This window comes from Doryrhamphus excisus, chromosome 3 (assembly GCF_030265055.1).
Source record: "Doryrhamphus excisus isolate RoL2022-K1 chromosome 3, RoL_Dexc_1.0, whole genome shotgun sequence".
Classification (NCBI taxonomy): domain Eukaryota; kingdom Metazoa; phylum Chordata; class Actinopteri; order Syngnathiformes; family Syngnathidae; genus Doryrhamphus; species Doryrhamphus excisus.
Window position 1 is genome coordinate 4620767 of NC_080468.1, and position 11205 is coordinate 4631971.

Here is an 11205-nt window from a genome sequence, read left to right on the forward strand (position 1 = left end):
ATTAGAGTTATTTTCCATTGTTTAAAATGACTCACATTAATCAGAAATAATTCTGAATGAAATGCTACAATCCTGATTAAAATGTTAAGACCAGTTGAAAAATTGCACAAATTTAAATGTTGCACTGTTGGATTTAAAGGAGGTTCTAAGTAGAGCTTTAGAATGAAAAAAGAAGAAATGGCAAATGCTAAGGACTTTATTGCAAAGAAGCATTAAAGTGAACCCTGTCAGGTATTCACACCGTCTTGATGGCAAAGGCAAAAAAGCTTTCTCTCTTTGAAGGCAGTCAGATTGTTGAGCTGCAAGTCAAGTTAAGTCAAGTTTATCTATATATGGACAACATCCACTGATCTGAACCCCCAAAATAGCATAACACTCCAGATCATAGATTTAGTGACGTCAGAAGAGTTGAAGTCTTGGGATGAAGTAAGGTCTCTCAAGGACGCAGTAGCGCAGTCGTTTTAAATTTCTTAAAAAATCCGAAGAGGTACATATGGAACAAAGACTTCAAGTGGTAGACGTGAAAAATGTCACCGGAGGATGGAATAGACTGTCCATCAAGACACAAGATGATCCTCAGCTCGAATCAAGGTTGTTACTGGTACCTGGGCAGTCCAATAACCATCAGACGTCATGTGCAAGGGAAAGTTTTTAAGAAAACAAAAAAAGTCTTCAAAGGCCTTGTCTCCTTCAAGGCCAAGAAAAGAAAGCTATTTCTCTGAAAATGGAAACTTGGCGGTCCAGATGGCTTCCAACGGTACTGGCATGACAAAGAGATCCCACCTGAGATGTTGTCCACACGGTACAGTGGGGCCATCATGACATGGGGTGCGTTTAACTTCTATGGCACAACAGAACTTCAGGTTGTGCAGGGGTGGCAAATGACAGCTGTGTAGAGATGTTGTAGGGGGCATCACTCATGACTGAAAGCCCTTGTCTGGTAATGACTGGCTTTTTCAACAGGACAACACTGCATTTCACAACCTGACAAAGGACTTCTTCCAGAGGCATAACCTCGCTCTTTTGGACAGTTCTGCTCTTTCCCCTGATCTAAATCTAATTGCGAACATTAGGGGATGGATGGCAAGGCAAGTTACAACAATGGACATCAGTTCCAGACAGTGGATGTCGTCCGTGAAGCCATCTTCACCACCTGGAGCGACATTAACTCTAGCCTCCTGGAAACAGCAAGTATGCCCAAACCATTTTTTGAGGTGGTTAACAAGTATGGCTAAGTTTTGTAATTTTTTTTTGCTGTGGTCTTAAACTATTTATCAGTTGATGAACAGCCTATTTTTGTTCAATGATTGTTTCTAATAAATGTATGTATGTATATATTATACTGTGTGTGTGTCGATTAAAAAAACACGATTAAAATATTTTATCATGATTAATCACATTTTTTTGCCTATAGTTAACTCAGAATTAATTACATTTAATCACAGATAGAAATACATTTTTATCTATAGTAAGTAGTGCCATAGTTTTATACAATACAACATAAATATGATCAATCACATCGCTATAATGTACCTATGTTTTATCCAGATCACAAGCTAGGGGAAAATCTTCTTCTAGGTAGTTCGATGCTAAATTGCTAATGCTTGCACAACACTCGACGTCCATTAACGCGTACACCCCTAATATATATATCATGTTGTGTCAAAAATTAAAGATACCGACAAAAATTATTTTTTATACTTACAATTTGTCCAGGGTATGAATAATTGAACTGTATATTTCTACCTATTATGTTGGGTTTTTAAGCTGTTGAGTTCATACAAAGCAAACAAAAAAAATGATGCAGATTTCAATATTGTGACTGAGCATGCAAATGCCCTTTGAGGCAAACAAAGAAACTGATTATGAAGTAAGTTTGTTGGGCTTTGAGTGATTAATACGGCTTGCTCATTGATTTGCTTTTGTTTTGATCTTACTTAACTTTCTGGAGACACAATTATAATTTGTTTCCAAACAATAATTCCAATCTAGCCTGTGCAAATTAAATATTCCCCTGTGGCCTCTTCGGCACCATCTGAAATGGACTGTTATCAAAAGGCGCCGCATGTAAATATCTGTTCTCATTTGGGTTTTTTTTTTATTTTTGCATGTTATATTTCTGATTGGGTATTGTTTTTCTCAGGCGGTTGGAAGGTGACCACCTCATAAGATTAGAAAGCAGTTTAGCGAGATCTGCACGACTTGAGAGTTTAATCTCCTGATTTTCTCCTCAGCGGTCACAAGCCCAAACAATTCTCATGAGCCATCTATCTGCATTATCCAAGATATACACGCGAGATGATTCTGTGTATTCACTAAAGCAGGGCATGTATCTTTATTTGAAGAGAAAATGTGAAGTGCCTTGTATTTGTGCATATTTAGCAAGTCAAATAAAACTATTCAGGCTTATTTACTAGGATTCATTTGTCTATGCTTGGCAACTTTAAAAACTTCTCTGCAGATGCAGACATTTATACTCCCTGATTTCTCGCATCATCTCTCCAAGATAGTGATAATACGATTTCTGTGTTTTTTCGCTGTTGAGAAACAAACTGGATTATGAACAGATCACTACATAAACAGCTTTCTAAAAGGAGGCAGCTATTTTAAAAAAGGCTGAAGAAATGCAAAGAGGGATTTAAATTTTAATTTGAATTTATTCCAGCAAGTGAAAGGTTCTTTTGAGAGGGGATTTCAGCAAAGATGACGGTATTTAAAAGTGATAAACAAGCATCTAAACCGCCAGTGGAAAACAGTTCTTTTGCTTCTCTCTTGTGCAGGGGAGGAATTGGGCTCGCTGTGGTCACATCCAAAAAATAAAGAAAAGGTAATAGTCGTAATTAAAATGTAAATAAGCGTGATCCACGGAGATGCTTTAACTGATTTCCGTCATAAATTGCGTAATTAGCGTTGTGCCTTGACACACCTTGCGACTATGTAAAGCAAAATGTCCTCAGGTGTGGAAACATTGCTCAAGCTGTACTTGGCATGGTATGGGGTACTTTGCACTCCTCTATATGAATGCTTAAGAAACACTTCACACTTATCACATGCAATTTGAATCTTGTGCCTCAATGCTGCGGAGGAATACAAGCAAAGTTCTAAATTAAATGCCTTCTAAATCACATCTTGTGTTCCATTTGCCGTACTTGGAGGCAGGATCTGGATCTGTCTGATTAACTTGAGCTGTCAGCTATTATAGCTGTAATGTATGGATTATATTGATGTGATGACCAGTGAACTTAAGCAGAGAAACCTGCGTGCCACACAAGAAAGACAAAGAGTTACATCATTTTGTCGAACGGCTAATCCGATCATGGACAGTGTTTGTGCATTTGCTATCTTCGGAAAATGCCAGCAAAGGCGCTAAGTAAACCTATTTAACAAGACACCCTCAGAAGGATACAGTGCCAGTATTGGGATAAAATTTCACACAGCAGCATGGCTCAGTCACATAACCTAAGAAGGCTTAGGAAAATGGAACGCTGCAAAGTATTGCACTTTCTTCCCGCGCACAAAAAGCGTGGATAACTGAAAGCTGGAGTAAACTAATGGCGGAGTAGCATGCAGATACTGTTGTTAATGCTCTGAGTTGCTAGATTATGGTAGTGTGCACCTGGCATCTCGCGCGCTAGCCTGGCAACACTCCTCCCTTATAATTACAATGAACACGCAATAATGTAGGCTACAGACTGAAATCAGAATGGTGTCCTTTGAGACAGCTTTTTTTTTTAAATGGCTATGTTGAAGAGTTCCTCGAAGTGCAGATGGCAGACGTAGTGTTTGAAGCACATTTGCACTGTAAGGTAAAGAAAGGCCCCTGGTGGGGGGCCATATTGTCACCCTGCATTAGACACTATGCTTTTCAGGAGCTATCTAGAATGTCACAAGTATTTCATCAATAGTTGTATGAATGCTGAAGACAAGCATTCATTAAAAAAACAATAAATAATCAGTCTTATTTATTTCATTTTGACTAGCAGCGCCATCTTTCATTCTTAATTAGTGTTAAACTATGTGGACAGAATGTTCAAAACATCTGTTCAACCCAAATCAACTCTGCTGACAGTTGCATAGATACCGTATACCTCAAAGTTTGTTTCTTTTTAACAAATATCAATAATAGCTTTATGTAGTATGATATGTTTTATGGCAAACTACTGTAATACTGTACAACTGTACATAATCATGAGTTAGTCTGCAATGTCCAGCTTCAGATCTGAATAGGTGAGTCTACCAAGACTCGGTATGATAATAACGGCATCTGTGCAAAAGTAAACTGCAGCAACCGGATGGAAAAATAAAGATAACGGTGCCTCATTACAGTGTTAATAGCTGCCCCAAAACAAGGTAAAAAGTAGGTATACTGTAATTTCTGATGTAAATACACACCGGTGTTTAAGCAGCACCCACTAAATTTAGAGAGAAAAACAGATTGGCAGATAAGCTGCATCAGATTATAAAACGGGTATATGGCATACGGTGGCACCCATGAGTCCGTTACGACTCTTTATTTAACAGGAGCCAATAATGAACTATGAGAAAACTCACAACAAGCTTTTCAACACTGTAAATTGCAGGAAGTCATTACTCAGTATAAAAGTCTGATTCACGGTATCAATGTCACACAGAACATTAAACTCATCGCGCGGCAACTTAACACTCAAAAGGTAGCTATGAAATATATAATACGAGTACCAATATGAGTTTCAAATAATTTTTTTTTTTCTCATGTCCCAGCAAATTTCATTCAAAGTATTTCAAAGCTCCCTGGGTCAACCAGATGACAGAGGAGCCTCCGTCCTGCGGTGGACAGAGGCAGCTACCATAAATTACAGTACTTCCCACTGACTAATTCCAGACTCAAATGTTGTGATGGTATTACGGCTGATGTGAATCACTAAAACATTGCAAAGTTTTGTTGTACTTCACCTCAGAAGAAGCAGACCTTGAAGGTGATGTTGTGCAAGTGATGTCATTTATGTAATTTCATTCTTCAATCTTGCTTTTGCATGTAGGGTTAACTAGCAAACTGTTGTAATGATAATCTAACACGTCACAATTGTGTAACAACTATCAATGTGTGCAGAACATGTGCACTTCCATTACTCGGAATGTCAAAAGAACTCAATTGCTGTGAATAACGATGCATTACTTTCTTAACTATGTCATCTAGGGTTTTAGATTTGCTAACACTAGAATGTTGGAAATATAAACATTTATGGAATCAATGTATAAATACTGAAATGTAGCCAAAACTGACTCCTCTCATCTCATAATCATTAAATTAGCATTCACAGGTTTAGAAGCCAAATATATGAAACTGTCTGCACTGAAAGTGTATATTTTTCATGATGGACAGTGGGGTTTATTTATCCCCATCCCTTGGCACCCTCTCAAAAACGTCCATAAAGGCAAGGCGGGAGCCTTTGAATCAGACCACCACTGTGATACGAGAGCAGGTATTGCAACAACAACAAAACATGTTCACTCCAAGAAAAAGTTTTACCATATTTCAGAGTCGCACAGGAGCCACATTAGCATGTGAAAAGAATAAACAGGAGCATTCTCAGTTACACACTCCACCTGGCTGCGGACCAACGTCCTTGTCAGAAGTCCACCCACCGCACTGGCTAACACTGAAAGACCTCCCAGGGACCACAGTGACCATTCACTCGCTTGCCTCTTTTTCCCATGCACCTGTGACTGTTTTTGTGCTTGCTATTTTTGCTTTGTCTTTTCCTGGCAACGCGGTATCATCTGAGACACACTTTGCCTCCAAAAGGAATTCTCCTGCCCAACAATGTGGTCTGTTTGTTCACCGGATGTGGCAGGCCAGAGAGTCAAACGGCAGGAAAAAAAAACCCCAAAACAAAACAAGTCGCCGCAGTAATAATTAAAATTGCCTCAAGACAAAATAAGCTCAGGGACTGGACAGTATGAATGGGCTTAAGGAGATACGCTACTTTTATCTGCTGCTTTCTTGCCGACTTGAGGGTCCTCGCAGGTGCTCTTGGATGGCTTCTCCTCCTTGGTCTCCTCGGACGGCTCATCCGGCTTCTCCATGGTCCTGGACCTTAGAGAGCTGCTTTCCCGTTTTCCAAAGGACTTTGTCACAATCGCTTTGTCCGCTCCTTTCATTGTTTTCTGTAGAACACATTTACAGCATGACTTCCCAGGTTTATCCCTCTTGTGAGCCATCTGCCCCCTTTTTTGGCTCTCGCTAAACCTGGGCTCATCTTTCCCAAACCCAAAGTAAGAGTGGAATTAGGGCATTGTGTGCATATGCATTCTCTTAAGCATTCCAGAAAGTGTTCTGATTGCCCTGGCATCTTTTTTTAGAGAGCGTTTCAACATTGTTTTTCGAGTGAAAACAATACAAAACATCGCTAGACAGAAGATGGAAAGTGTGGTGGAAAAAACCCAAAACATGTTTCACATTTAATCCAACGTTAAGGAAAAATAAAAATAGCACATTATGCCCTAATTGAGCGCTGTACAGTCCACAAATACTATTACAAGGCCGATCGGGATTAGCAGTGGAACATACCTAGTTATCTATTTGCGAGTGCCAAGACTGCTAGCAGTGGGCAACTACATTTCAAAAGCTGGCAAATCCAGTTGTCTCCTAAATACAGAAAGTACTTAAATCCAGCGCGAACAGAAGAAAAAGACGGATAAAGGGTGCTCTGCATATCACCAAAAAGCTTGTGCACTTTTCAGAATCACTGGCTAGGTTAAACAAATATGCTAAGTAGAGATCAAAACAATCCTTTGATCTGCAGCCTAGTTTCCAGAGGAATGGCTTGGCTCTTGTTGTAAATAAACTTGTATAAATCTATATAGCATTTGCCTCCAGGTAATATGAAAAGTGGCAGGGATTCGCAGGCAAATACCTTGTGGTTAGGAAATAGATCAGATAAAAAGCATATGAATATTTCAGCGACACCGCACTGGCATTTTGTTGCACACTTTCTAACCCTGTGTGATCATTTTACTTGTTTGGAAACACCAATGAGAAATATCCCATTGCACCCCGAAACCCCTTTCTATACTTGGTAGCTTTGTAGTGGAAGAGTTTTCCTACCTTCAGTGCGCCACTGGGCTCGAAAACAGAGTACAACATTGTGCAAAACTTTGCTACGAAAAGAGGCTCCAAGAAGAATCCCAACACAGAAGCTAATGCAACTTGCTGACTAACTTTGCCCTCTGTTTTGGTCGTGCACACAAAGCAAAACGCTGTCCATTCAAAAACAGACAGCATAACTCTCACAGAGAGGGTGGGGGGTGTGAACAAATGAGGCCATGTGCCGGGCTGCAGTCAGTTTGTAGTCAGGCCTGAACGGTGAGGACCACGTGGGGCAGGCACCGACTGACACCATGCTTGCAACTAACAGAACAACTTTTGTGTACGCTAAACTCTGAGGACAATTTTTTTTTCTGTTCTTTTAACTCAAATTCAAACAACATCCACTATAACCTCAAACTATTTGGTCAAATGTCTTCTGAAAAAATGTGGTACTTACCTTAAGAGGGTCCAAGTGTCAACATTTCTTTATGGTAAACCGAGTTTTGTGGCATGAAATAAAAGAAAGTGGTTTTACCAGAGAGATAAAGGCTGTTTCACAAAACATTACTGGCTAAACTCAATGCTAACAGGTATATTTTATAATAAACTAGACGAAACTTGAAAAAACATCAAAACCCGTCTTTAACAATAGTTCTATCAATAATTTATGACCATCGCAGTCATCTGCATTAAAATTCAAACCAAAACTAGCCAGGATAAGCAGCCAGATTCTCAATACTAGAACAGACCATTTTAACTTAGTCCTCTGACTAAGTAGCTAGATGAAACTAACTTGCTTTCATATTTGGCTAACAGATAAAATATTTATTTTTTAACTACAGTTTACATTTCCAGGAAACTAGTTTGCTAACAAATGGATAACAGGAAAGTAGGTCTTATTTAAACAGGCAACTATCTAGCTCATAAAGGAAAATGTACATGTTTGTTTAACTCTTTAACATATTTTCAATATTTGCATTTAAAAATAAGGGAAACTGTAGGTAAACACACGCAGTTGCCCACAACACCTGAGATTTCAAGAGGCCCCAAAACATCTCAGAAAAATTGATTAGTGATTATTTTCTTCAATGTAAAGTACTGTTTTGTCTTAATTCCCATGTTTAAGATTACATTAGAATGCATAATCTATCATGATCATTTCAATTGCTCCACAATCCCTTAACATGCAATGGACATGTTACTGTGAATTTGAAAATTGAGTCCGGAATTGGGAATAAAACAAATTTGTTGTTTGGAGAAAAGTAAAGCGGTGTTTCCCCAGTGAAGTGATGGAGAGTTTCTTTTTTTATCAAAACTATACCAAATGTGTCAACCATCCAGCCAGATTCTATTTACAGCAGCACAGAGCATAGGCACAGAGATTTGTCTACACAGAGAAGGCAAATGTATTGAAATTATGCGCCATATTTCAGTAAATTTACAGTATTATTGAAGTATCTTATTACCGAGTGTCCTGGTTTTTCCATAATCAAAACACGGTCACCCAAAGGTAGCTAACAAAGCGAGCTAGTTCACTTTCTTTGCTAATTTGCTTCACTGAGGAATAACCCAACACATACACATGACAGCTAGCTAGCTAACAGATGAAAGACAGAAAAGGATAGCTTACCAGCTGAAGCGCTAGATACAATTTATTTACATTACAATTTATGGCGGTTATGGAGTCGCGGGAGAGCAAATTCAACGGTAGGAGAACAGAATGTACCATATTCTTGACCCGTCTGCCTCAGATGCTTGCTGTATATGGAGCTGAATACTGGACGTGAATGGTGTCATCCTCTGTGTCAACTTGTTAGATGGCAGTTGCTGTAGTGGAGTGGTGAAAGCGGCACATATGCATTCTAGGAGAAAATTGTGAAATGACAGATTCCGGGTGTGATACTGAGGGAATGACTAACTAATAGGAGGGGCGCTCCAGGCTGTTAGCTTTGAAAAAGCAGTTTGCACATTACTTTATCTTGTCAATCAGATTCCTGGAATGGAAGAGGTGACTGATAACTCGAATTAATTATTTTCTTATTGCATGCATGTGTTAATTCATGTTAATTTATGTCCCTTACAGGCCCAAGCCAGAATATCCCGAGTAAAGCGCCACCTCTGGCACCCAGATCACCACGCCACTCGCTTTGCATATATTTATATCCAATGAAAGAGTTTTTTTTCTAATCCTGTTGGAACAAGGAATGACTGCCAAATGTGATTTTTAAATGTACTTTTAAGCTGTTCCTGTTTTTTTTTTCCCTTAACCACTGAACTGAAACATGGAGAGGTGTTTACTGCTATGACGGAATTTGAAAGTTACAGATTATTTACTTTCATGACTAAATAACAACCCTTTCAAAACAGTTGCAGTCGCACAATGTTAATGTTCATATTACCATATTCTGCCATATACCTACCTACCTAAACTACTAAATTTCCAGTGGTTATATTTAGATATGGGTCCATCACCGGATATCATATATTACCAATAGTGGTTTGAAGGGGACCCATTGTGTTTTTTTTCCACTTTTCTGACCTATAAATGTTGTTAGAATGCCGTTTTATCGTGTTAAACATTGCCAAAGTGTCAGATAATGAGGTCTGGGATTTTGGAAGTGAGCCCTGCAAGAACTTTAGAATGGTTCTGAACACAAGGTTTCAGAGAGTTTTTTTTCTAACAGTCTCAATTGACCTCACGGTGATGTCACCTTTAATGGGCATGCCCGGGTACAGGCTGCTTGCTATACAAGCTGACGTACTCAAAGCGGTGAGCAGAAAGACGGCAGGTTGTCAAGCTAGCACTACGTTCCAATGTTGCCAGATGGATTAACTCGCTGCAAACAGTCCTGTTAACGTAAAAAAAAAAAATTGTTTTTAAATTTATCGGTGACGATATAAAATTGTCAAATGCCTTGGTCTTTTACGTTTTGCCTGTTTTCTGTTAGCTTATGTTTAATGAGTTTTTTTGTGGAAAAAACAGAGCTTATTTATCTAGCCAGTTAATAGATTAAAGACAATGGCGTAAAGGTTACAAGCTAACAATTAAACAACAAAAAGCATGGCATTATTTGGACAGCTAATTAGCTAACATACAAAGGATAACTTATCAAGTGAAAACGGATGTCTTACTTGTTTGGATAGCTAGCAAACTTGATAGCTAGCAAACATACTATATATAAATTAAAAAACTAATACCTAACTAATACCTAATAACTAATAAAACCTAATACCTAGTAATACCTGTTAATGGGCTCTGTGTGTTTGACCGCTAGCTGCCTTTCGGACGCCAACAATCGAATGTACTGCTAGCATTACTGCATATCCCGCCGTCTTCCTGCTTTGAGTACCAAAGAAGTACATCCCACGTAATTCTCACACACGCATAAGTTATGCCTGTTGTCAGCTAATGATAGCGATTTGGCAAAATTTTATCGACTCATGTTATCGTGTATTATCGTGTTATTTTGTGTATGTGTGTACGCGCTACGACATCGAGGTGAATACCAACAGCTATGAAAGCATGCCAGCCATGAAGGCCAGTTAGTTTGATTGTGCCAAATTGAAATTTACAATCATTTTTATGCAAAAAAAACGTGAATATATAGAAATGTTTTGTACAATCTGTTCTTTTAAACCATTATTGGCAACATATGCTAGCTGGCAGTGGTGGTCTTTGCATACAGTACCCTTAGCTACATTACAAGGGGATACCCTCCACTGTAACTGGATAGATAACAGGAATGAGAAATAATAATAAAATAATAATAATAATACATTTTATTTGTATAGCGCTTTTCAAAATACTTAAAGACACTTTACGGAAGAATGGAGTTGAATAAAAGCAAGTAAACAGAGTAAAAGATACATTAAAATACAATATTCATTCAAATGGAACGAAAAGTACCATACTTGAATGACTATCAAAAAAAGACTCTGAAAATAAAGACTTGTCATCGGACATTATTGGGCTTTTTGACATTATTTAATCTCAAGCAACAATGATTCCTTGCAAGAAGAATGATATCTTACATGTTTGGAATAACGGGATAGGTACCACAGATCATAATCATAGGAATTGACGAATTGAGCAATCGTATTTAGACATTTCTGACAAATCCAACTTCCCCTGACGA

The 11205-nt window shown here is 38.5% G+C and overlaps 1 protein-coding gene across 4 annotated transcripts in view; it reads right to left on the reverse strand.

The window, feature by feature from the left end:
• Positions 1-7334, reverse strand: part of st18 (ST18 C2H2C-type zinc finger transcription factor) — a 51038-nt gene extending 43704 nt beyond the window's left edge. The window contains exons 1-2 of one of the 4 annotated variants that reach the window (XM_058068396.1): positions 7088-7334; positions 5967-6147 (exon numbers count right to left, since the gene is read on the reverse strand). In XM_058068396.1, the coding sequence (XP_057924379.1) occupies positions 5967-6147; positions 7088-7264 (358 nt within the window). In that variant the 5' untranslated portion in view covers positions 7265-7334. The remainder of the gene's footprint in view (positions 1-5966; positions 6148-7087) is intronic. The other 3 variants (XM_058068394.1, XM_058068393.1, XM_058068392.1) reach the window with 3 other exon arrangements.
• Positions 7335-11205: the final 3871 nt, after the last annotated feature.